Raw genomic sequence first — 22,174 nt, 5'->3', positions numbered from 1 at the left:
AATCAAAACAGCAACCAAACCTCCACGAACAGTAAGAGAAACACACGTGGACAACAGTCACACATGGACAATCATAATTTTACTTAGGCAGACTCAAAGTCCTGAGCTGTAATGAAAAGTTTGTCATGTAAATATTCTGGAATCTGAGCATGGTGTTTGCAAAATACAGTGAACAAGAAAGATGGTGCTCCAGGGCTGAGAAATTATGTAACCAGTGTTTTCATTATATCTAAAAAAAATTGTGATAAATGTATTTAATGGAAAATTCTTAATCAGTTTATAGTGTGGCTGTAATACGATCATGTGCTACGGTGTACAGACAATGCTTCAGGGCAGTTTTTGGTGTGTTGCTTTGTTTTTTGTCCATTTAGGTCAAACTCAATAGATGGAGAGAGCAAAGAGCTTCAGTTAAACTGGCTTTCTTCTTTGACTGTGGTCAAGACAGGTTATTTGACTGTGTATACATCCACAGAGAGGAGTGTCTCTGCAGTCAGACATTCTTTAATTGATCAAAGCTTAAAAATAAACCTACAACTAAGGATCCATTTGAACGGTTGTAACCGAGTCTCTGGGTGATTCCTAGTGATATATAATACGTGTGTGTAAATTTAGATATTAGGTCACTGGCCATGTAACCTCAACTTGTTGGTGCAAGACCAATCATACCAGCCACTCTCTGTATAGTGTATTAATAGCTGTTTGTGTGGTATGGATTGCTCAAATCTAAAAGTTCAACATAGCAAACTGATCCCTTGGTAAACACATATACAAGTATGATTTAACTATTCTAGCTGCGAGGAAATAGAAAGCCTATTCAGATACTAAAGAATCGCATAGCAGGTCTGAAGTGCTACCTCTGACGAAAAAAAGCTGGTAAAAACAAACTGTCCTGCAGATCCAGTAAGGTCTGTGAAGGCTCTAACAGCCAAGATAGCTGCAAAGAAAAAATCCAAGAAAGAGATAAAATAAAATGGATTCAATGATTGATGATAAACCAATCATTATGTAATCAGCTGGCTACATACAAAGTAAGGTATCTACTACTCAGCAGAGCTGGTTCAGTCTTGACAAAGCTTCATGTTTTAAAGTACAAGTTAGTGAGATATGTTTTGATTAATGTAAATATCTAATCAGCTAATCACAGGGAAGTTACTCAACGCATTTAGGCATGTAGTCAAGATCAAAACAACCTTAGTATCAGAATGGGTAAGAAAGAAGATTTTAAGAGACTTAACATCCTGTTATTGGTGAATATTTCTGCTGATCTGTTGGGATTCCCACACAGTCAACTCTTGGGTTTACAGAGAATGGTCTTAAGAAGGGAAAATATCCAGTGAGTGGCAGTCTATGGGTGAAAATACTTTGCTAATGCCAGAGGTGAGAGGAGAATGGCTAAACTGAGTTAATAGGAAGGTAACATTAACTCAAATAACCACTCTTTGCGAGCAAGGCATGCAAAAGAGCAAATGCATACTGCTATCAAGTCAATATAAATGATTCCAGCTCCTTGTTGATCTGTGTCATAAAGAATTAAAGTAGCTCTGAAAGTAAAATGGGATACAACACAGTATCGGCGAGGCGTAACTGCAGACAGAGAAGTGTGTTATATCACTTAGGATTATTGAAAACTTTTGTGAGTTGTATTTTATCATACCAGTTCCAGTTTATTAAGATGCTGCTGTTTTGTTTAGTCCTGATTTATTTGATAAAAATCTTTAATTTATGCATTTATTGTTCCCTTCACAAATTTTATATGACTAACAAAATGGCATCTCTACAAGAACAATTTAGTTCAAAGGTAGATTCTGATTTACCTTTTTTAAAAAAAACATCTTTAAGATTTTAATATTTACTTTCACATATGCTGCATGTATGAAAGTTATTTTAAAAACTTAATACACTTTAAACACTTGGCACTGCTAAATTGCTGCAAAGACTCATGGTAAACATGTCTCTCTTTTTTTACCCACAAACAGGTGCTCACCTTCACTAATAATTTAAAGTATTTGGTGCAGCTAAGTGGATGAGGGATGTGAATGGTAGGGAAGATGGACACTAAAAAAATCTAATCTGTCAACCACCAGAAGAGTTCACAGGGATGCAATATTTGATTTTCTGTTTCAGATTGGGCCGTATTCAAGCACATTTAGCATTTACTACATTTAAAAAAAAGAAAAGATTAGATTTCAGGTTTTGAACAGCCCTGTGGGATATAGTCACTGACACTGTAAACTCCCTGCAGCGCTCACTTAACTCAATTTTCCATGTACCTTTGCATCAGTACAGCACCTACTGTAACCATGACAACTTCCTTGATGGTCTAAACTGTCTGTAATGCCTCTCTGGAAGACTGAAGATTTTGAGAGAGTTAATGAGGGAGACCCTCACTTGTAACAGAGTGAATGTTACAAGTTGCATAACGGGTCCTAGGAAATGTAGCATGCTGTGCCCAAATTTCAGTGCCTGCTTAAAGATGGGACTAAAGAGGCACAGAACATTTTGTATGTGACAGAAACATCACGTTGTTAGAAGGTTTGGGCTGAACACTGTTTGGTAATGTTCCAGATCACAGCCCATTCCCTGCACCTGCTTCCCAATTCCTGGCTGCCTTCTAATTGCTCTGAAGATTTACATCTGTAATAATCAGAATCAAGAAATTAAGTAGAAGAATTTTTTATATGAACATTGTTGCTAATATTGTAAAACAGCATTTTTCAATGTTTTATTAAAAACTTAAATAAATCATAATGCACTGATTTTTAGATGATTAAACACTGAAAAATTTGTATGGTGTTTCCATGTTCTCCCTGGGCCTGTTTGAAATCCCTCCAGGTACCCCAGCTTCCTCCCACAATCCTGACATACATTCATGTTAGCTGACTATTCTAAACTGGCTGAAGGTGTAAATGTGTGCATCAATGATTGTCCGTCTCTCTGTGTTGGCTCTGTAACAGGTTGGTGACCTGTCTACCTTTGACTTTATGATACCTGGGATAAACTCCAGTCCATGTGAGATCCTTAAATGTAAAAGCATTTAAGAAAGTTGATGGATGGAGCATAAAATACTAAAAGGCATCAAATTCTGGAAAAACATATCCTCCCACTTTTTAAAAAAATCAACAGCTTACACACTGCAGAAGCCCAACTTTATCTACATCTTGGTAGTGTGCAACGTTTCAATCCCATCCCCTCGTCATCAGAGGCCAGGCCATCAGTGACAAATCATGTTGCTAGTCATGTAATCACATCACATGGACATGATAACCAATCAAAGTCATTTCTCATTAGTATCAAAGAGTTGACAGATAAATAATCATTATAAACCTCTGTGGCACAGTCTGAACGTTCATCAGGCTGTACACCTGAAGCATCATCCATTAAAAAAGAAAAAAACATTAATTAACATTATTTTGTGTATTTTCTTTATATAGTACTCAGCAATTTTTCTTTTTATATCCAATTAAATAATGATAAATGAAACTTCATTACATAAGCAAGACTCATGTGGTTCCCTGTGAAGTAATGGGTTGACTCAGGTAGCTCTTTTGGTCTAAACCTGGTCAAGTGCTAAGACAAAGGCCTCCTAAATAAGAGCCAACAACCCACTCACCCTTGTCTGAATTCAGTGTGCTTCTCCAGGATCCATATCTTGGTTGAAGCTTCTTGGTTTTTGTTTCATATGAGTCTTTACACTTAGATCGCTTACTCACAAAAAGGTGTTGATTCATGATAGGCTGCTCTGTCTATGCTCCTGACTCTATGGCCACACACTGTGAACAGACACAAGTGTCAAATAATAAACTTCTTCCAAACACTGTCACAGATAGAATGAGGTGTTCAGTCAATCAAGGGGGTCTCAAAGTACAGCCGTTTCTCCTCTGGATTGAAAAGATTCATCTGGGATCATCTGGGAGTCTGTTTAGGTCTTATAACCCCTGATAACCTCCCAGGTGAGATGCTCAAGGTGCTGTTAATCTGAAAATTCTGAGGCAGACTCAGGACCTATTTATGTTAGCTGATTTAGGAGTACCTCTACATCTCCCCCACCCTGAGAAGATCTGTAGGAAGTGAGGAAGGGAAGACATAACACGCCTGCCCCCAGTGACCCAGACCCAGATTAGTGGTGGAAAACTGACAGATGGATGGATAATGTACCTAATTAACAAAATTCTAATTAAAACTTATCATCTCCCTATATCTTCCTGTAACAGCAACACTCTAAATCTGCCTTGTAACAATTGGCATTTTCCAGGTTGCTTGGAAAGGAAACTGGAATGTAACACAATAGCTAAGGACAAAGCTGCCTGGCATTCCTGTTAGCCACTGTTTGCTTGTTCCAGATCCTGACACCTGTTGTGCAGAGCTGGAAACATTTGGATTTACAGGAGTTGCATCAGAACCACTGTTCCTGCTAAATCCTTTTATCTCTCCATGTAGCCACTGGAGCCACTTTGTGGATCACACTCAATTAGGCCATACTCCAAAGATGTACATGTTCATGATGTTTACTGCTGCTGGTGCAGCCACCAGCCTCACATCAGCAGGCAGTTGTTAAATCTTCTCTAATTGCAAAGCTTTGAATAGGCTGTGTGACTTATAAGCCTCTGACAGGAAATCCACTGGGGAATATATATCCATGTAAACTAAGTACAGATGCAGTGTTACATAATGTTATAATTAAGTTACTAAGCAGCTTCCATAATGAATCTTAGGTAACGCCACTGTGCCCAAGTAAAGCTTCACTGAGGGCTGTACATTATGAACACCAGTTACAGTCAATACTACAATTTAGCATGAATTCCCCACCCCACCATGACTTTTGATGCCCTTTAATGTGTTCTCTGTAAGAAGGGGCAGAAATTACTCAATTCTGCAATGATTGTTTTATTACAGCAGCAGAATGCATTTAGAGTTTGGTATCTGTATTCAAATCCATCTCTATAAAATTGAGAGGTAAAGAGTAACTATACACCCCCATAGGTTACTGTTGCAGGACGGGGTTAAATAGGACAGCAACAACACCGACATATACAAGCTTGAGATGGGAAATTTTACAGCCAAAAAAGACTGTCCAGTTGTGCAGTTGTGTTGTGTTGGAATATGAGTTGAAGAAAGTGAGAGATGTTTTGTTTTTATAACATAAGGCAACTAATCGCCTGGCTTAACTAGCTTACACTTTTCATTCCTTATAACTACAGTCAGTAACTACATTTGTAGTCTCATAAAGAACCAAAACATTAGTGTTTGTATAGTTTTGATGCTTTTCGTGTTTTTGTTTGAGTGTGCTGCTGCTAACTTTAATAAGAGAATCAGTTACATGGAAAAAGAAAAGGGTAAGTACCAGCAGTGACCAACCTGTTATGTCTATTATGGGGAGGTTACATGTGTTTGATCAGTATAAACCCTAAACCTTGAGTTAAACACAATGCCATGGAGATATATAGAGTCAATTTAAAAGAGAATACTCCAGGAGCTTCTGTGAATGCCAGTGACAACTCAGCACTGGAGACCAGGTTATTATTGGTTTCCCAGACACTGGACACTCACCAAGTCCTTTCTCACAGGGGACTCCTGGGTTGTTGCAGAGCCTTTACCTTACACTACAAATTCCCTTAAGAGGGTCACTGCAGTGAATTGCAAAAGGTGAAACTTTTAACATTAAGTATCTCTTTATCAAAAGTCTACTGGGCTGACATAGTAAGCATTAATATAGCTTGAGAACCCCAAGCACAGGGAGAAGATGTACACTCAACAAAAGATTTGAACCCAGGACCCACTTACTGTGAGGCAATAGTTCCAACCACTGAGTCACCACGCTGGTTTATCTGGGTTAAAAAGCTTTCCACAGACCATCCTTGTGGACTGTATTGTTGGCTTAATATAAAATGTTGCACTGTGTGAGGAGATGAATTAACCTTGCTCTTGACCTTTGTTCTTTCTCTAACATGATAAACACAAAGGAAAAACTGGGGCTTTCCATCATTTTTGGTTAAAAACAGCAAAACATTTCACATGTCAGTTCTTCATGTTTTCATTTCAGTGGCTTGTGCCAGATTTGGAATGGTGGAAAACATGACCTCATCTTGTACTAATTTGTCTCTCCCGCTGTTTTCAGTATCCGCCCCCTGGCCCGTGAAGTCACGTCTTTCCTGTGTGAGTTTTAGAAGCAGGCGCTAATGTCTCATGTTAACAGATGCATCGTCAGTGGCATCTTATAACTGATTGTAATGCATCACCAAAGTGCTAACACTGCACAGACTTCACAGTGGTGTATACAGTCCATCCATTACAAGTGATCATACACGTGAATCCACTGACAGTAGCTTATTATCAACAGATCCAGAGTACACTGGACACAAATCAAGTAGGCGCACCTTAACTCGGGAATCAGAAGGATGGAAAGCAGGACATAACCTCTGAACAGCTATAGGAGGAAAATTCTTGAAAAGCCCTCAAGGTGGACGTACCAAGAATGAAGCCAGGGGTCTTCGCTGTATTTGACCTTTATGTGTCCTTGATGAAGCTGTTTTGATTTGTACCACTAGCTCGCTGTCAGAATGTGCATGAGTGAGCCAGTAGGGCAATTGATAATCAGATGTTTAACTTCCACTATTAAAAAAGACATACACTTTTTAGCAAAAGCTTAAAGTGGTTTGATTTAAACTTTGCAAATGTAACCTGGAATGCATCTCTTCCTCTAATAAAAGTGCAAACACAAGAATACAAGAAAAACTATCTTTTACCTGCAAGACTTGCGGCATAATGTGTCTGTGGGTGCACGTGACTGCAGCATAAACAGACACGGTGTTCCTGCATGTGAATTCTTCCCAGTCTCAAGTCTCAGTTTATAAATAACCATGTTGTCCCTATGAAGTCTTACGGAGTTGGTCTCCAGAGAGGGAGGGAAAGGGGACCAGTCCAAGTGCTAGAAAAAGAGTGGCTTGATTTTTACTAGCAGTTTTGGTAAACAGTACTAAACCCACGTCTCTTTATAAGACTACACTGGGGGTAACAGGGGAGTCCTCTACCACATATTGCACTTGTTTTAAATGTGTAAATATTAAAAGCTAACAGTAGCCTTTGCTGGGATGGTTAACCTTGCTTATCTTAAACAGGGAAATAGTTACCCTAGCTCTTTCCAAATGTTAGCAATGTACCTCGGAGCAACTGTAATAGTAACTTGTTTAAATATACTGTATATCTTCATTTTGTTAGCTCAGTTTGGTAAATCCATTTGGTCAGCATGTTTCAGTTTCAGGCCTGCAGGCACGCTATGTGCTGTTACGTTAGTGTTTTGTTTCATGTAGTAGTTAATAATCTCTTCTTAATAATAAAGATATTTTAAATGTGCATGGTTATTGTTCTTTGTGAAGAACAAGAGAAGAAGTAAAGTATTTGAGTTTTGCAGCTTGACTTTTGCTTCCCTCCTTTCTCCAGCTCACTGACATTTTGTGGTGGGTACAGGAGTATTTGCATGTTCAGGAATGTGGCCTGTGGAGTGTACCTCACCTTTTGAACTTGTATTTCTGGGTAATGGGTTTCACGCTCGATCTCGCTCTTTAAATTCTGTTAAAGTATGCTAGATTGCAATGGCTCGTTTTTATTAGTGAAATATTTAACATATTTAATCAATAGCTTAAAATCATATTGTTGCATTTGTCTTTTGGCCAATGGATTTTTTAAAAATGTATTTAGTGTTGGACACATAGAGATTTCTACAACAGAGTATTAGGGCAACAAGACAAAATATATTCTTGATCATTTTGAGAATAAAGACAAAAATCTATTTTCAGAAAAAAGGCAAAATTGGAGTTTTGCATCCTTTTTATTATAAGAGGCTGTAACCATTGATAAACCATAACGATCATATGTATCTACATCTGTATGTATATTAACTTCTCCTTAACAGGTGGGCCAGTCTGAATGTGAAACTTAATGCTAACATTATCACACATACAGCAATTACTAACATTTACATGATTTTTTTTTTAAATCTATAAAAAATGCCAGTTTGTATCCTTGACAGAATTTAGTTTGACTCATTGCTAATTATAGAATAAAGAATTTGAAAAAGCTCTGCAGGCCTGAATATTATGGAACTAAATGGCAAGCACCAAAAAAACAAAGAAAAAAAATATAAAATCTCTTTAAAATCTACAGATCAGATGTGTTTCATGCAGATAGTATTTCCTTTTTACTTTACTAAACCCATCAACCAAAAGAAGCACCTGCACTGCAGAGCTCACTGATGGACACAACAGTAATATTTACATTGCCACACTACAAGTGGAAAATGAGACATTCATAACAGGTCAAGGGTGAAACAGCTGGTGAGTGCAGTTTGTTACAACAAGGCAAAAATAATAATTATATTTATGTTTTTTTTATTATATTGTTCTCTTTTCTGAGCTTTAATGTGTTTCCTTTGCTTTTGTGCACTTCTATTTTCTCTCTTAATAATAATAATAATAATAATACATTTTATTTAAGAAAGGGCCTTTCAAAACACTCAAGGACAATGTACACAAGCAATAACAGCAACAAACATAACAATTTACAGAATAATAAGGATAAAATGTTGAGCAAATACATAAAATAAATTAAAGTAGCAGGATGGAAAATTTATGTGGAATGGGCTAATGTGAACTGATCTATCCCTGACATTTGAACACACTTGCAATTCTTGTTACCAGTGTACACATATAAACACACCTTTTGTCAGTCTGTCTCTTGTGACCCTGCAGACAGAACTCTTGCAAAGGGATCTAGGGCAGTATGTCCTAAAATATCTGACAGACTATTTTAAATTGCCTATACACCACTGAAAAATTGCAAACTAAAATGAATAAGGTTAAGAGGTGCTACGCCACCAATTCTGTGAAGTTGTGCAAAATCAAACGGATTATCTAGCTTGATGCTAATGCTAGCCTCCTAACAATAACATTGTACAAACTAGATATTTGGCACATAAGACAATTGTATGATGAGAACACCAGCTCACTGAAGTGTAGTAGGTTAATTCACTAGGGAATGCAAATATCTGTACAAATTTTCACAACAATTAATGTGTAGTTTGTAATTTTTTTTTTCTACAAAGAACCAAAATTTAATATCCTACCAGTAGCCTGGTTAATAACAATGTCGCCTCCAAAGTATAAGTTAGTGGCTTTTATTTGTCTGTACAACTGCTTCTTGTCTGGGTTGGATAAAAAATGTAAACACTGTTCATGCCTGGGTGTTTCTGGCAGCTGTTTGTGCTTAATAACGCAAATATATTTTTTGTTTCGGGTTACGTCTGTAGTTGTATATCCGATAGTTATACATTCGATATATTAGATTGCCATAGTGTGCCATACACTTATGTGTATAATAATCATACTATTAGTGACTTAATCCATGCCTTACATTTAGCTTTGTAATTCTAACCAACACATATTCATAACACACATGTAGACTCACACATTCCCTTCACACTAATGTATCATGTGATGGAAGTTAAACCATGTTTCCTAACAGGACTCTGATATTTATACACACATTGCATCACAGATTTAATACTATTTAATAGTAACCAAATACCAGTTACTATAGAGGTTGTAGAGGTGCTATTTGTTGCTAACAAGCGCTTCAGAAAAGGCACTGCCGATCTTACAGATTTTCATTAATATGCAATCTATTACTTGTTAAGGTCTGTTTAGCAACAAAAAACATTCTTTACTTCCTAGTCAACTGTGAGGTTGAAAAAAGGGCTAGAAAGCTACAGACTAGAAGACCTGAAAATAATTGCACTGTAAAAACAAATAGGTGAGTTAAATATAACTTAAAATTATTGAATGGCTTCAATATTGAGCAATAATTTTTTCGATATAAATCATTGCAAAGTCATTTGACAGTGTTGTTGTTAAACCTTTTCTGTAGGTCCTCCCTTTTACGGATAAATTATTATTATTATTATTATTATTATTATTATTATTATTATTATTATTATTGTATAGACCCCTAGCCCCCATTTTTTCATATTGCCTCATTAGCAAATACATCCAGAAATTCACAAGAAACAGACTTCCCATCTCATGTAAATGAAATGCACTGTTGCATCGTGACTGCACGATAGTAATTTTGAAATGTTTCTACAAACACAAACTTATCCAAAAAGTCTGAAATAATATTTTAAAGAAGTGTTTCTAAATGCTTTCATTTTCAAGCTATAAAAGGATAAATGGAGAAAATCAGATAATATTCTAGCCAAAACATTGGCCTTACTCTTATCTCTTCTATTCAGTTTAAACTCTTTAATTATCAGATTAAAAAACAAGTCCAGGAGAAAAAAGGTTTTCATACTATTGTTTTTGCCAAACTCTGTCCTTGTGTACAGCACGTGCAGCACTGTCTGGGTCTTTTAGAAAAGACATATAATCCCCAAGGACATACAAACCAGCTCTTGGCCTACTTGGTTCATGCACAGTACACAGTCATTCCCTGCAAACGTGTCATAAAACACGTACGCTAAAGCAAATGAAAAATCAACTGTGCAGCATATGTTTATGCATCAACTACCCCATATCACAAACATTTACGTCTTAACTGTCCTCTAATGTCATTTGACAAAAGTGGTTTGATACTGGTGTGCCTTAGATACACTCAAAACAGAGAAAACAGGTGTTTGCACATTCACATATGCATCTGACACACATATGCACTCTTCAAGATTATGACTCCAAAGTGTAAGCATGAGAAATAGGATGACCTCGTTGCCCACAAACTCCCCTGAAGTGTCATTGAAGGAATGCATGACGAAATGAGGGGGGCTGTTTTAAGCTGTACTGTCACTCCTGGAAACTCCACAAGGATGGCAAAGGAAAGCCCATGAGGTCAGCCCTTGAAATGCAAAGAACTTGTCACCTCAGTGAGGCTGATACTACGATGCATAATGTGCAATATGCTGTGGGTGATACTAAATACTAAGTAATAATAAGTAAATGACATTTAGCTTTAACCATACGTTTTATGGTGTTTTTGTGTTGCTTTGCCCACTGTAATACATTTGAAAAACTAATTTTGGGTTTTATAAATAACCCTAATCACAATCCCAGATTCATTATGTTCAAGAGCCATACATTGAATATAGCGACTATTTACCAAATGCCAAAATATTTTTGGCATCCCTGAAGAGACAGCACAATAACTGAGCAGACACACCTCACAAATAATCACAGAAGTAGATAGAAAAAAACATTATATCAAACACATCTAAACCCATATGACTATTAATATCTATTTTAAGTAATTTGTCTGTTCACTGAACAGAACCATCACTCTGTATCTGTCCTTGATTTTGCTCATGACTTTGCTGTATGCAATAGTAGTTGCAACCTGCATGAAGCATCCCAGCACAGAGAGTTCAGAGTGACTTAGTATGAATTAAACATAACAGAAGTCACTACATCTGTTTTGTTGTGATATTTGCCATATGAGCACTAATGGTGTGTGGGATTTTTTTCTGACTAAGTTGTTCTGACTAAGCTGAAGTGCACTTCAGTGTCTTTTTTAATCCTCTGTCTTCCACATGAGGTCATTGAACCACTCATTGGCTATAGGAACATCTATATGGATGATGATGTGACAAATGCCTGCTGCTGTCTTTTCCTTTCTTTTTCTGATGTGAGAAATTCTGTCAATGATTTATTCAGAATAGTCAGAAATAGAGTAGATGACTAAGTCAGTGATTTTCATTTTTCACAGGAGAAATTGAGAACATGCCTCTACATAGGTACACGTATTTCTGTTTGATCAGGTGACATCTGACCTGTGTCACATGTGGAAGAAAAATATTTGTCAGCTACAGTGTGACCACGGGCAGTCTCCACCAGCCCTGGCCTGCCAGCGTCAGCACTGACACTGATATATTTAGTCATTACAGTTACAGTCAAGATGACGTAATTGGGATGATGCTGGGGCTGCTGATCAGTCTGTGCTGTTTTATGTTTGTGTTTGTTTACTAATCGACAGTGACGTTTACTACATGTCATGCTGAGAAAACTGTATCCATTTTTCTGGATCCAAAATTTATACTCCCTGAACTTAAAAGCCTACACCCATTGAATATGTTTCATTTACAGCACACTCGTAGTAATCTTAGTCAAAATCTAAAATGCAGTTTTAACCTTAAATCAGCAGCTGTAATTTTAGTTGTTGGAGTCATTGCCAAACTTGAAATTGGAGCAGGTGCATTCACTGACTAACCTCCCCATTTTCTCCCAGTGCAGTAATAGCTGATACCACAAATATAAAACAGTACGTAAAAAGATCAATATAATGAACTTTCAGTGACATCTTGCCCTCAAAGTACGATTTTATGTATATACTACATAATAGTCTGTTTAGACTTTTGAGGCAGACACATCTGCATTTGCAACTAAAACATCATTTTGGAACAATATTTTGAACAATATCAAATAATAAGTTTGATTTGTGTTGTTGCAAATTATTTATTTATTTATTTATTGAATATTTTTACTATATATTAATATTATAAAAATTAAAATAATTGTACATTCACAACAAAAATTAGGGGCTTTAAATATTTTAATGTGAAATTCTTGGTCGATTTTGAATCATGTAATACTTCACTGCATTTTTTTTCTGTATGTTATTGCATTAAAATGCAAATAAACATAATTTATTATTAGCCTTCACTGCATGCAGAAAAATTCACAGACACACACAGTGCCACAACATGCCAAGATCTTTGAGGTTGCCCAAAATGCCAAGATGCCAAATGTCTCATGGGAGTGCTGTCTAATACCAACAGTGATTCCAGTAATCTTTGAAAGTTTTTAGATTAAATTAATCTGGAGCAAATTGTTGTTTTATTTTGTGCCATAAAGTAAAATCCAAAGTTGCTCCTCCTTGTGGCTCATAACACCAAAAGCTGCTTATTTCAGGTTTACCTGCTCCATGCTTTGGCCATTTGTTGCAAGTCCTCTCGAACTGAATTTGAGTTCCCTCAGGGTGCTTCTGTTTTCTTCACACACAATGCATGTGGCCCAGATAAGTTTTTCTGCTGGTTGTTGTACATGTAGACTGTTTTATGCATTTGCAGATGCCACTGGGTAAGAAATGAGATTGTTGTGCCAACACAGGGATAGTTATAAGTCACACTATTTGCCTCTCCTACAGTCATGTTTACACATGAACCCTGCAAGCATCGCTGCCAGATGTGTTTCTGCTCAGATGGGTCAGATGAAGGGCAGCTGAACCCCTTTGTTAAGCACAAACTATTACATAATATGTTATGATGGTGTATAGAGGCATTTATCAAACACAATAAAATGAGTCTGTTACATTTCAGGTGTCAGTTGTTTTTATTAAATGGGAATAATGTGCAGAAAAATAAAGCCTCATTTGTTTTAATCACAATTTTAGTTTTTAGTGCCATCTTGTCTTTAAAGATATTCTGATTTTAGTTGTTCAGTTTTTCCTGCAATCTTACTTACTGAGTTTATTATTTGTTTTATCTCTTTTTGATTTTTCTAATAATTTTCTGTGGGGTTTCTTTTTTTTTATTCAGTTGCATCTTCTGTTTTTACCTGTTGTAAACAAGGCCTCGACTTCAGTGCATCTCTGAGTTTAGATTATTACCGTGTGTCTTTTTATTATTTATTTAATGCTGACCTAGGAAACAAATTTCATTCTTTTATGTTTTTAACATCATGAATGACATGAAATGAATACTGAGATGGATATTTACTGAATGAATGTGTGAATCTGGTAAATAAATAGAAGCTTCTTTGGCCAGGTATAATCTAACTCTGGTATCTTGTGGCATTCCCTTAAATACAGGAGACTGAAATAGATTTCCAGCTAAAAACAAAAACAACAGCCTGAGCCACTGTGGCAAATCTTATGGCTTCTGAGTCTCCTACTCTCAACCTTTGGTTTGGTTTCTTTCAAATGACTCTGTGTCTGTATCAAGTATCTTTCTCATCTTCTCTGTGTCTATGAACCCCACTTACAAAACCTTAAAAGCCCCCTACACAGAGATTCACTTCTCACATGTTTATTTTGAGGGACTGACTGCTACAGAAACTGGAAACATGACTGGAGGAAAGGAGAGGAGTAGGAGGAACCTGGCAAATAGAGAGTAGGGAGGGAAGGAGAGAGAGAGGCTGAGTGGGTAGTGAGGAGCTATAAAAGAGAATGCTGGAGCTGTCTGTGGCATTAGCCTCAGCAGACTCAGAGTCTCACACACACACAAAACGAGGAAGAGTGGAATCAACAGGCAACAGCAGAGTTGAAACACACTGAGTGCTGAAGAGCAGAAGCTGACCAGAGTAGTTTCAAAGCAGCTGTATCTTCAAGAATACTACAGTGTACTTGGACTTGGAGCTTTCTGGAGTGTTTGTTTGGCTGAACTTTGGACTGACTACTGCTTTGTTGCTCCTGAGAAAGAGTCTCTTCGTTTAAACTGGAAACAACACAGAGACAAACTGTCCGCAGAGAAGTATTCAAGCTTTCACTTATAGAGCCTTCAGTTTCACTGGACTCCTGTTCTACCATGGCTGCTGTACGTCAAATGGTTATGGAGGCCTCTGGCTTCCATGTCCTGCCAGCTCACCTTATGGCATCAGCTATGGAGGAGTTTCCCCAGCAGTTGCCCGTCCCAAAGGGCCCAGCAAAGGGCAAGAGCCGCTCCCGTCGACCTCGCGAGGCTCGCTTCAAAACACAGCCCGTCACCTTCGCTGAGATCCAAGAGGTAGAAGAAGAAGGCTCCTCGCCCCTGGAGGAGGAAAGGGCACGGCGCTCCTTCTTGCAGTCACTGGAAAACCTGCGGCGGAGCACACAGACCCTCCACTGCCCACCTGCTGCCCATCACAGCTGCACCCCTACACCCACACAGGCCAGCCTGGACTCCAGCGACTCCGACTCCACCCAGTGAGGGCAGAGACATGACCTTCTCCCGGCTCCCACGTTCTTCGCTTTGCCTTGACCCCGCTTTGAACTGAGGTCAACTGAACTGAACCAAAGTGGCCTGTCTGCCAGGCTGCCTGTGTGTAAACTGCTGCTCTTCATTCAAAAGCCTGCCTTTTAAAAAATACTAACATGCCAACACAAAGTATAGAGCTTAAAGATGCACTTACAGCATATCTGTAATGAGCTCTACCACAGGCTGGTTACACTGTTCCACAGATATGACGAGTGTAAAAGTAACAGTGTTGAGCGCATCACTCTTCATACGTATTCCTTTTCTACAGTAGTCTGATAAAAACTTGAAGGATGAAAGATAGATGGTATTTTCCCATTTTAAAGCTGTATAGGTTTTGTTTTTTTTTTGTTTGAATCCATATTTTTCTACTTGAGTCACCATAGAAAGAACTCTTAAAAGGTTTTAGTATTGTGACTTACAAGGCTGTAAATACTTTGACTAACCAAAATGCCCAGCATCGAAAGTGACCTGGCTGTCACTGGAGTAGTAGAGTACCACTGACAAAGCTTTGTCAAGAGTTTGAGCTCTTGTTTTCCAGCTTCGGTTCATGTGCAAAAACATACTTTCTGCATACATGTCTTTATTTATTCCCTTATTTTGTTCATAACCAAGTGGAGCTGTAGATGTAATATTATTTTATTGTTCTTTCTGACTTCTAAAGTCACCTCGACTTTCAATGAAAAATATAACCTTTATACTTGTTTTTTTGTTTGTTTTACTTTATACATATATGTTTGTCGTATGTACCTATAAATAAATATTTTCAAATATTTTGAACCATTTTCTGTTTTCCTTTCTTTGTATATTCCTGTTTGGGAAGGATTATCATAGAAAAAAAAAAGAACTTCAGAAGTTAACAATTATGACTTTTGATACGATTAGGACTACAGCAAACTCATAGCCTACATAGATTTAACTGGTTTTCCATTACCAGTGTTATTGTTAAGATAAACTTTTGCCTGACTCGCTTGTAAACACACTTGTCAACACATGACCAATGGCTTTAAAGGTGACGCAGTTTCAGTAATGTTGGGTAATGTTGGGTTTCTAACAGCAACGCACAGAGAGCCACTGCAGCCAGTTGTGTCATGGAGTGACACGGACTAGAGATGAGACAGTAAGTGGGCGGCAGTTACATGATAGTGTAGGATTTACTCACTAATTTTCTTGTTATGAGTGAAAACACAAAAACACTTTCCTTACCCTGCCAGTAGTATTCATGCTGCCTAGTAGCCACCAACTGTCTTTTCTATTGGATTTGTGTACTTGGATTTGGCTCACAAAATAAATGTAATCTCCCATGTTTATCCTAGTGAAGTTAACATGTCAGCAAGTGCAAAAATATGTCCTATTAACATGCTTTTAATTGTTGCTGTACAATTAAACGATCTTTGTTTCTCACACTTGGTATTGGTAGATTGTTGGAAAAGTAACAAATACTGCAATACAGATTTTGTATATTTTACAATAACACCTACACTCTCATCTTTTAGTTCAAGACTCAGAGAAAGAGCACTTGCTACAGCAGGCCAAAAAAGCATCTTGAACTTACAAGCCGTAACATCCCTGACCCTGTTGCTGCTTCTGACGTAAAGCAAAGCACAACTGCGCTTTTCTTTACAAAAAACAACAACAAACAGCCAGTTCCAGTTATCCAGCCAAAGTGGACATGGATAAAGACCAGCCGGTAGCACATGAAAGGTCTCCAGAGCTCTTTCCCCATCCTTTACCCAAACACACTCATTAGTCATTGTTTTTCAAGTGCTTGTGGAGCTGTTGTAGTTAACCACATACACAACACACTGTTTGACGACGCAGCTCTGGAAACAGCTGAGTCACGGAGATATTGTCTGGTTTGAAAAATAGAGAGAGAGAGAAGAAAATCACATTTGTCATCTAATGCCGGAGTGATAGATTGATTCAGTCCATGCCTCCTCTTCCTGCCCTCTTTCTTGAGCAACCCAGTTTTTATTTTGCAGAGGAGCTGAGGGAGTGTTCAAGAGCATCACTGAAACAAAACCTTGCATGTGAAATCTTCTTTTAGTAATTAGTTTCACTGTCTGACTGCAAGACAGATTGCTCGGTGCTTTAAAGGAAGACAGATTACAACGACTGATGACTGATTTTTACAGTTTTGAAGTGTCTGACAAATGTCCAGGGACCAGCAGTCCACTTTTTGCCTCAAAATGAAAAGTTTTAAAGGGCATTTGAACAACGAAGGGTTGCCATTCTTGGTCTGGGCACTGCACTCAAATCCATCAAGGGCGAACTCTTCCCCCTTTTAAAGATCTGGACAAAAGAGCAAACCTAGCACTGAAAGCAGTCAGTTAAGCATGAAAAACAACATGAAACCACTGTTAAAGAGTCCAAACTGGGGTAGTGTGACCCTGTGAAGTGCATGATGTCTTTGTAAACAACTTGATAGCAGCTAAAATAGCATAAAGGGGCAATCATCTGATAAATGAGTATGTAGAACATGGAACAAACTGTATAGATGCTCTGTTTTGTCAGTTAACGAACTAGATAGCCTGTAAGGAATAAAAGAAAAACTGAGAGGAAGCTGAAAAGATGTAATCTTGTTCAGTGTCATTTTCCTGTTAATGTTGGTGGAATACCAAGCTCCTTGAAAGGCGACATCACTGTTTAAAATACACCACTGTCTGGAGCTGCTGTCTTCATTCTTCTGCTGCTTTGCTGACACTTACATTTATTCAAATGCAAAGGAGCTTGTATAAATACATGCGTACAAAAAAAAGTACATGCATGCCTGGACTATTGCAAAATAAGAAAGAAATGTGCTGTATTGTAAGCTAAAAGTAGATTCAGTGTTTTAATCTAAATATTCTGCTCCTTAAGTAAAATATGCACCTTGTACCTATTTTTCACAAGTTTGTTTAGAGTTCTGGTTTTAAACATTTTATTATTGTAAAATCTGAAGTGTATGTACAATATTCTGAAGAACAGAGGACTGAAAATTAAATATTTTAACATGGACAACTCTACTTCATGTGATCATTTTTTAAGTTTTAAGGTAAAAATTTTTTTAACAAAAATAAGGTTTTAAACCTTTAATGTCGTGAGTAATGAAACATTAGAGCGCTGAATAATGGAAACAACTAATCCACTGCTTTTATGTTACCCAGCAAAGTAAACCTTTTGAAAAATTGTTCACTTTTAGGTGAAAAGTCACTCTAGGTATTGCATTACAACCAGCTATGTTATCTGTTTTTTATTATTCCTTTTGGTTTGCACATAACTATCTAAACATGTGAAAGCCTTTGTATTATGAAATATGTCCTTTTATTTATTTGAGATATGTCTTAATTAGGCGTATATTCACATATCTGGGGAAACCGTCTGAAGGCCACATTATTGCAAAATGTTCCAAAAACAAGAATAAAACGTTCCATGATCATGATAACTATTTGACTTGTATTTATCGGAGATTTTTTTTTTTTTAGAGTCACAGGGACTTGCATGTTAGCAGGGTTGTTCTAGTGGTGTGTACCGAGAGCTCGGCATAAATAGCTGGTACAATATTTGCTCTGGAACAAGAGTCCTCTCTCCCAAGTTCAAAGCATCTGCTGAGTGATTCCACCCACAGCTGAGAACATTATGACAAGCAGCACGTTCATGCCTTTGTCTGTTTGTACAGTGTCTGTCTCACCCTAATTTTTATGAAGCTGTTGACATTTATAGCCATGGATGTATGATGGTCACTTGTCGGGTTGTTGTCTAGAAAAGCACACAGTGAGGTCCAGACTTAGCTGATAAATATTTAAAGCCTTTCATTAAAAGAAATAAAATAAAATCTAAGGCTATAAGCAAACAAAATTCATGACTGGTTAAATTAAAAAAATTTAAAAAGTTGGCATTAATAGCAAATTTTCCTCTACTATCAGATAAAAGTGTCATGATGGCAAATTAGCATTGAACAAGGAGTTCTTAATTTAACAGATGGACCACAGATGAAATGACAAAATATGCACATCACGCTGTAGCTTGTAGAACCATCTTTACCATCTTGAAGTGTTCAGTTTCTGTATGTATTAATCGGTTTCTCACATCATTGTGAACGAATTTGGGCCCACTCTTCTTTACAGTGTAGCTTCAGTTAAGATTATTTAGGTTTGTGGCAATTTTATTTATGTATAATTCCAGCAGAGGATTTCAGTCAGGTTGAAATTCAGACTTTGATCTTGATTCTGTTCTTTTTCAGCCATTCTGTTATAGATTGCTGGTGTGCCTGGGATATTAGTGCTGTTGAACGTCCCAGTTTCGACAATCTGCATGACCCAATTTTGGACAGATGGCCTTGAACTCTAAAATGTTTTAGCATACAGAGGAATTCATGGTTGACTCACTGACCACAAGGTGTCCAAGTCCTCTGGCTACAAAATAAGCTAAAATCATCACCCCTCCACCACTGACTTGACATTCTGTATGAGGTGATATTCTGATATGCTGTGTTTGGTTTTCCCCATATATAGTGCTGTGCTTAATGGCCAAAAAGCTCCACTGTGATCTGGTCTGTGCAAAGGACATCGTTCCAAAAGTTTTGTGGTTTGTTCGGATGCAACTTTGTAAACTGTGCTGTCATGTTCTTTTCAGAAATAAGAGGGTTTTCTCCTGGAAACCCTTCCACACAAGACGTACTGTACTTGTTCAGTCTTTTTATAATTGTGCTGTCATGAATTTTAACATTTTACGTTTTAACTGAAGCTTGTAGAATCTGAGCTGGTGCTGTAGCTTGAAATTTTAACACTTTATTTTTGAGCACAGCACGGACCGTGGGACCTGAGAGATGCATCTGGATCTTAGGTGGTCCATCTACCATTCACTGAAGCCTCATCAGAAATCACTGTCGGGTCACATCATTGTCAGAAAACCATTCTTAAAGAATGGAAATGAAGAGAAAGGGTAAGGTATGCTAAATTGCACAAAACTGTAATGAAAATCAATGGCAGCAGGTCTACAGCTGCCTGTCTTGATTTGAAAGTGTGTTTCAGGCAGCTGGGGTGTTAGTGATCTTGTCAACACTGATTGAATTTTGAAAATAGAAAAGTACAGATTTTGATTGATCATGCAGTAGTGTCAGGGCTCTGTGTGCGGGCAGGTGGAGGTGAGGACCCAAACACAGGACTCGTGAAGGCAAATTTCAACAGAAAACCACAGCTTCATTGCTGGCAACGAACAAAACATGAATAGAACAATGAATACCGGAAACAAACAAACAAACACACACACACACAGGCAGAATCTGAGGGTACGACGCGACAATGAGCAAGGACTAACACAGGGCTAATGGGACGTAATGAGGGAATGGAAAACAGGAGGGAGACACAGCTGGAAGAAATTAGACTAACAAGACAGGGGAGCAGTAAAACTGAACACACTGACAACAGATTGGGACTATCAAAATAAAACAGGAAACATAAAACAGATCACAAAGACGCAGACTTAACACTAAACTAAATCTGCAATAATATCAATAATCAAAACAGTCTCACTAAATAATCAGAACATAAATCATAATTCAGAAAAAACACCAAAACCCAAGAAACAGAAAGAGCTAGGTCAAACTGATCCAGAACCGTGACAAGTAGCATCTGGAAAGCATCTAATTTACAACTTAAAGAAGTTTTGAAGAATAAAGATGGTAATACAAAATATTGACTCACATTCAAGAAATCTCCCCAGCTATTTGCCACTTTCAGTACACGCAAAATATAGAGAAATGGGGGCTCAAGACTTTTACACAGTTTTGCACCTAAAAAAAACAGAAGTCATTGTGTCAAAATGCCATGTTCAGAATGATATACATTTTACTGGCATTTGAGGATTTATAAATGTATTCAAGATTTTAATGTTACAGTTGGAGTTTTCATTAACTTACACATAGGTAGCTTTAGAAAATGTACATAGCAGAATATTTATATATAATATTTACATCCAAAATGTAAAGGAATAGAAGCAGGGCACCACATGTCGCTTCTGGACTTGCATTTTATTAAAGCAGCTGCATTCATCTTGTCTCATGACTTAGGAAGGAGGCAGTCACAGAAAAGGTACAAAGAAAGCAGGGTCCAAGGCATTATTCTCCCTCTATTTCAAAGCTTCATTTCTAAGCTCTTCATCTCCCCCTGCTGCTGAAAAGAGCTGATTACTGATGCAACGCAGAAGGTGACCCACATATCACTTCACCCAGTGTCCTTTTCCCTTAAATCTGTTGTCTGAAAAACAAAGACGCATAGAACATAGATAGATAGATAGATAGATAGATAGATAGATAGATAGATAGATAGATAGATAGCATTACCAGGCCAACTCTTGCTCTCTTTTTCCTTAAAAAAGAGAGCAAAAAAAGAGAGAAAATTGCACTTCTTTTTCCTTAAAAAGGAAAAAGAAGTGCAATTTTAGCACATCTCTTAAATTATAAGAAATAAATGTGTAAAATCGCAGAAAAAGTGTATCTTACCTAATTACTCTGCTGTGTATTACATTTGGTATCTTTCCATCTACTGACTACTTTGTAGTAGTGGCTGATTCAGTTTACAATATAAGCAACACTGGTTACCATAACATTCTGATTTCCTGCCATAGTCCTGTTACATTGTAATTATAATCCAGAATACAATGGAATTTAGCATTTGAATAATAAACTGACAGTTTTAAATAAATTATTTGTAATGAAGAAATTTAAAATTCTATTCTTGGGAATTCTTCTCAAAAACTTTTTTAAAACCTTCTATTACATCCAACATGTAGGAAAGGATTGCATTATTTTTGTTTTAGTTATTCATATTAAGAGCATTCAATCTATTAGGCTAACTGTAAATGTCAATATGAAGAGTCCTGGAGTCCTTTTTGGCAATATATGAATTAAGTTTGATTGTATGATCGTAATGATCATAATGCAAATACGATCATAATGATAATGATAACGGGTTAGTTTGATTAACTTTTCTTGATTTGTTCTTGTTGTAGATATGATGGGTTGTAACAGTCATATGTGGATGAGTTTTATGTGATTATTCATGTGACTATTATTATTAGTAGTAGTAGATGTATGTGTATGAAAGCACATGGTAAATGGCCTGTATTTGTATAGCGCTTTACTAGTCCCTAAGGACCCCAAAGCGCTTTACACATTCAGTCATCCACCCATTCACGCACCCATTCACACAC

At 37.3% G+C, this 22,174-nt stretch overlaps 1 protein-coding gene across 1 annotated transcript; it reads left to right on the top strand.

Moving 5' to 3' along the window:
- Positions 1-14,203: 14,203 nt before the first annotated feature.
- Positions 14,204-15,763, top strand: cunh11orf96 (chromosome unknown C11orf96 homolog). Its single transcript, XM_040026386.1, has one exon. It carries the CDS (start codon positions 14,558-14,560, stop codon positions 14,936-14,938), a length of 381 nt encoding a protein of 126 aa, XP_039882320.1. The 5' UTR covers positions 14,204-14,557; the 3' UTR covers positions 14,939-15,763.
- The last annotated feature ends 6,411 nt before the right edge of the window (positions 15,764-22,174 follow it).

This window comes from Simochromis diagramma, unplaced genomic scaffold, assembly GCF_900408965.1.
Source record: "Simochromis diagramma unplaced genomic scaffold, fSimDia1.1 OVJJ01000293.1, whole genome shotgun sequence".
In the NCBI taxonomy this organism is placed as follows: Eukaryota; Metazoa; Chordata; class Actinopteri; order Cichliformes; family Cichlidae; genus Simochromis; species Simochromis diagramma.
This window is presented reverse-complemented; position numbering and strand designations above follow the sequence as displayed.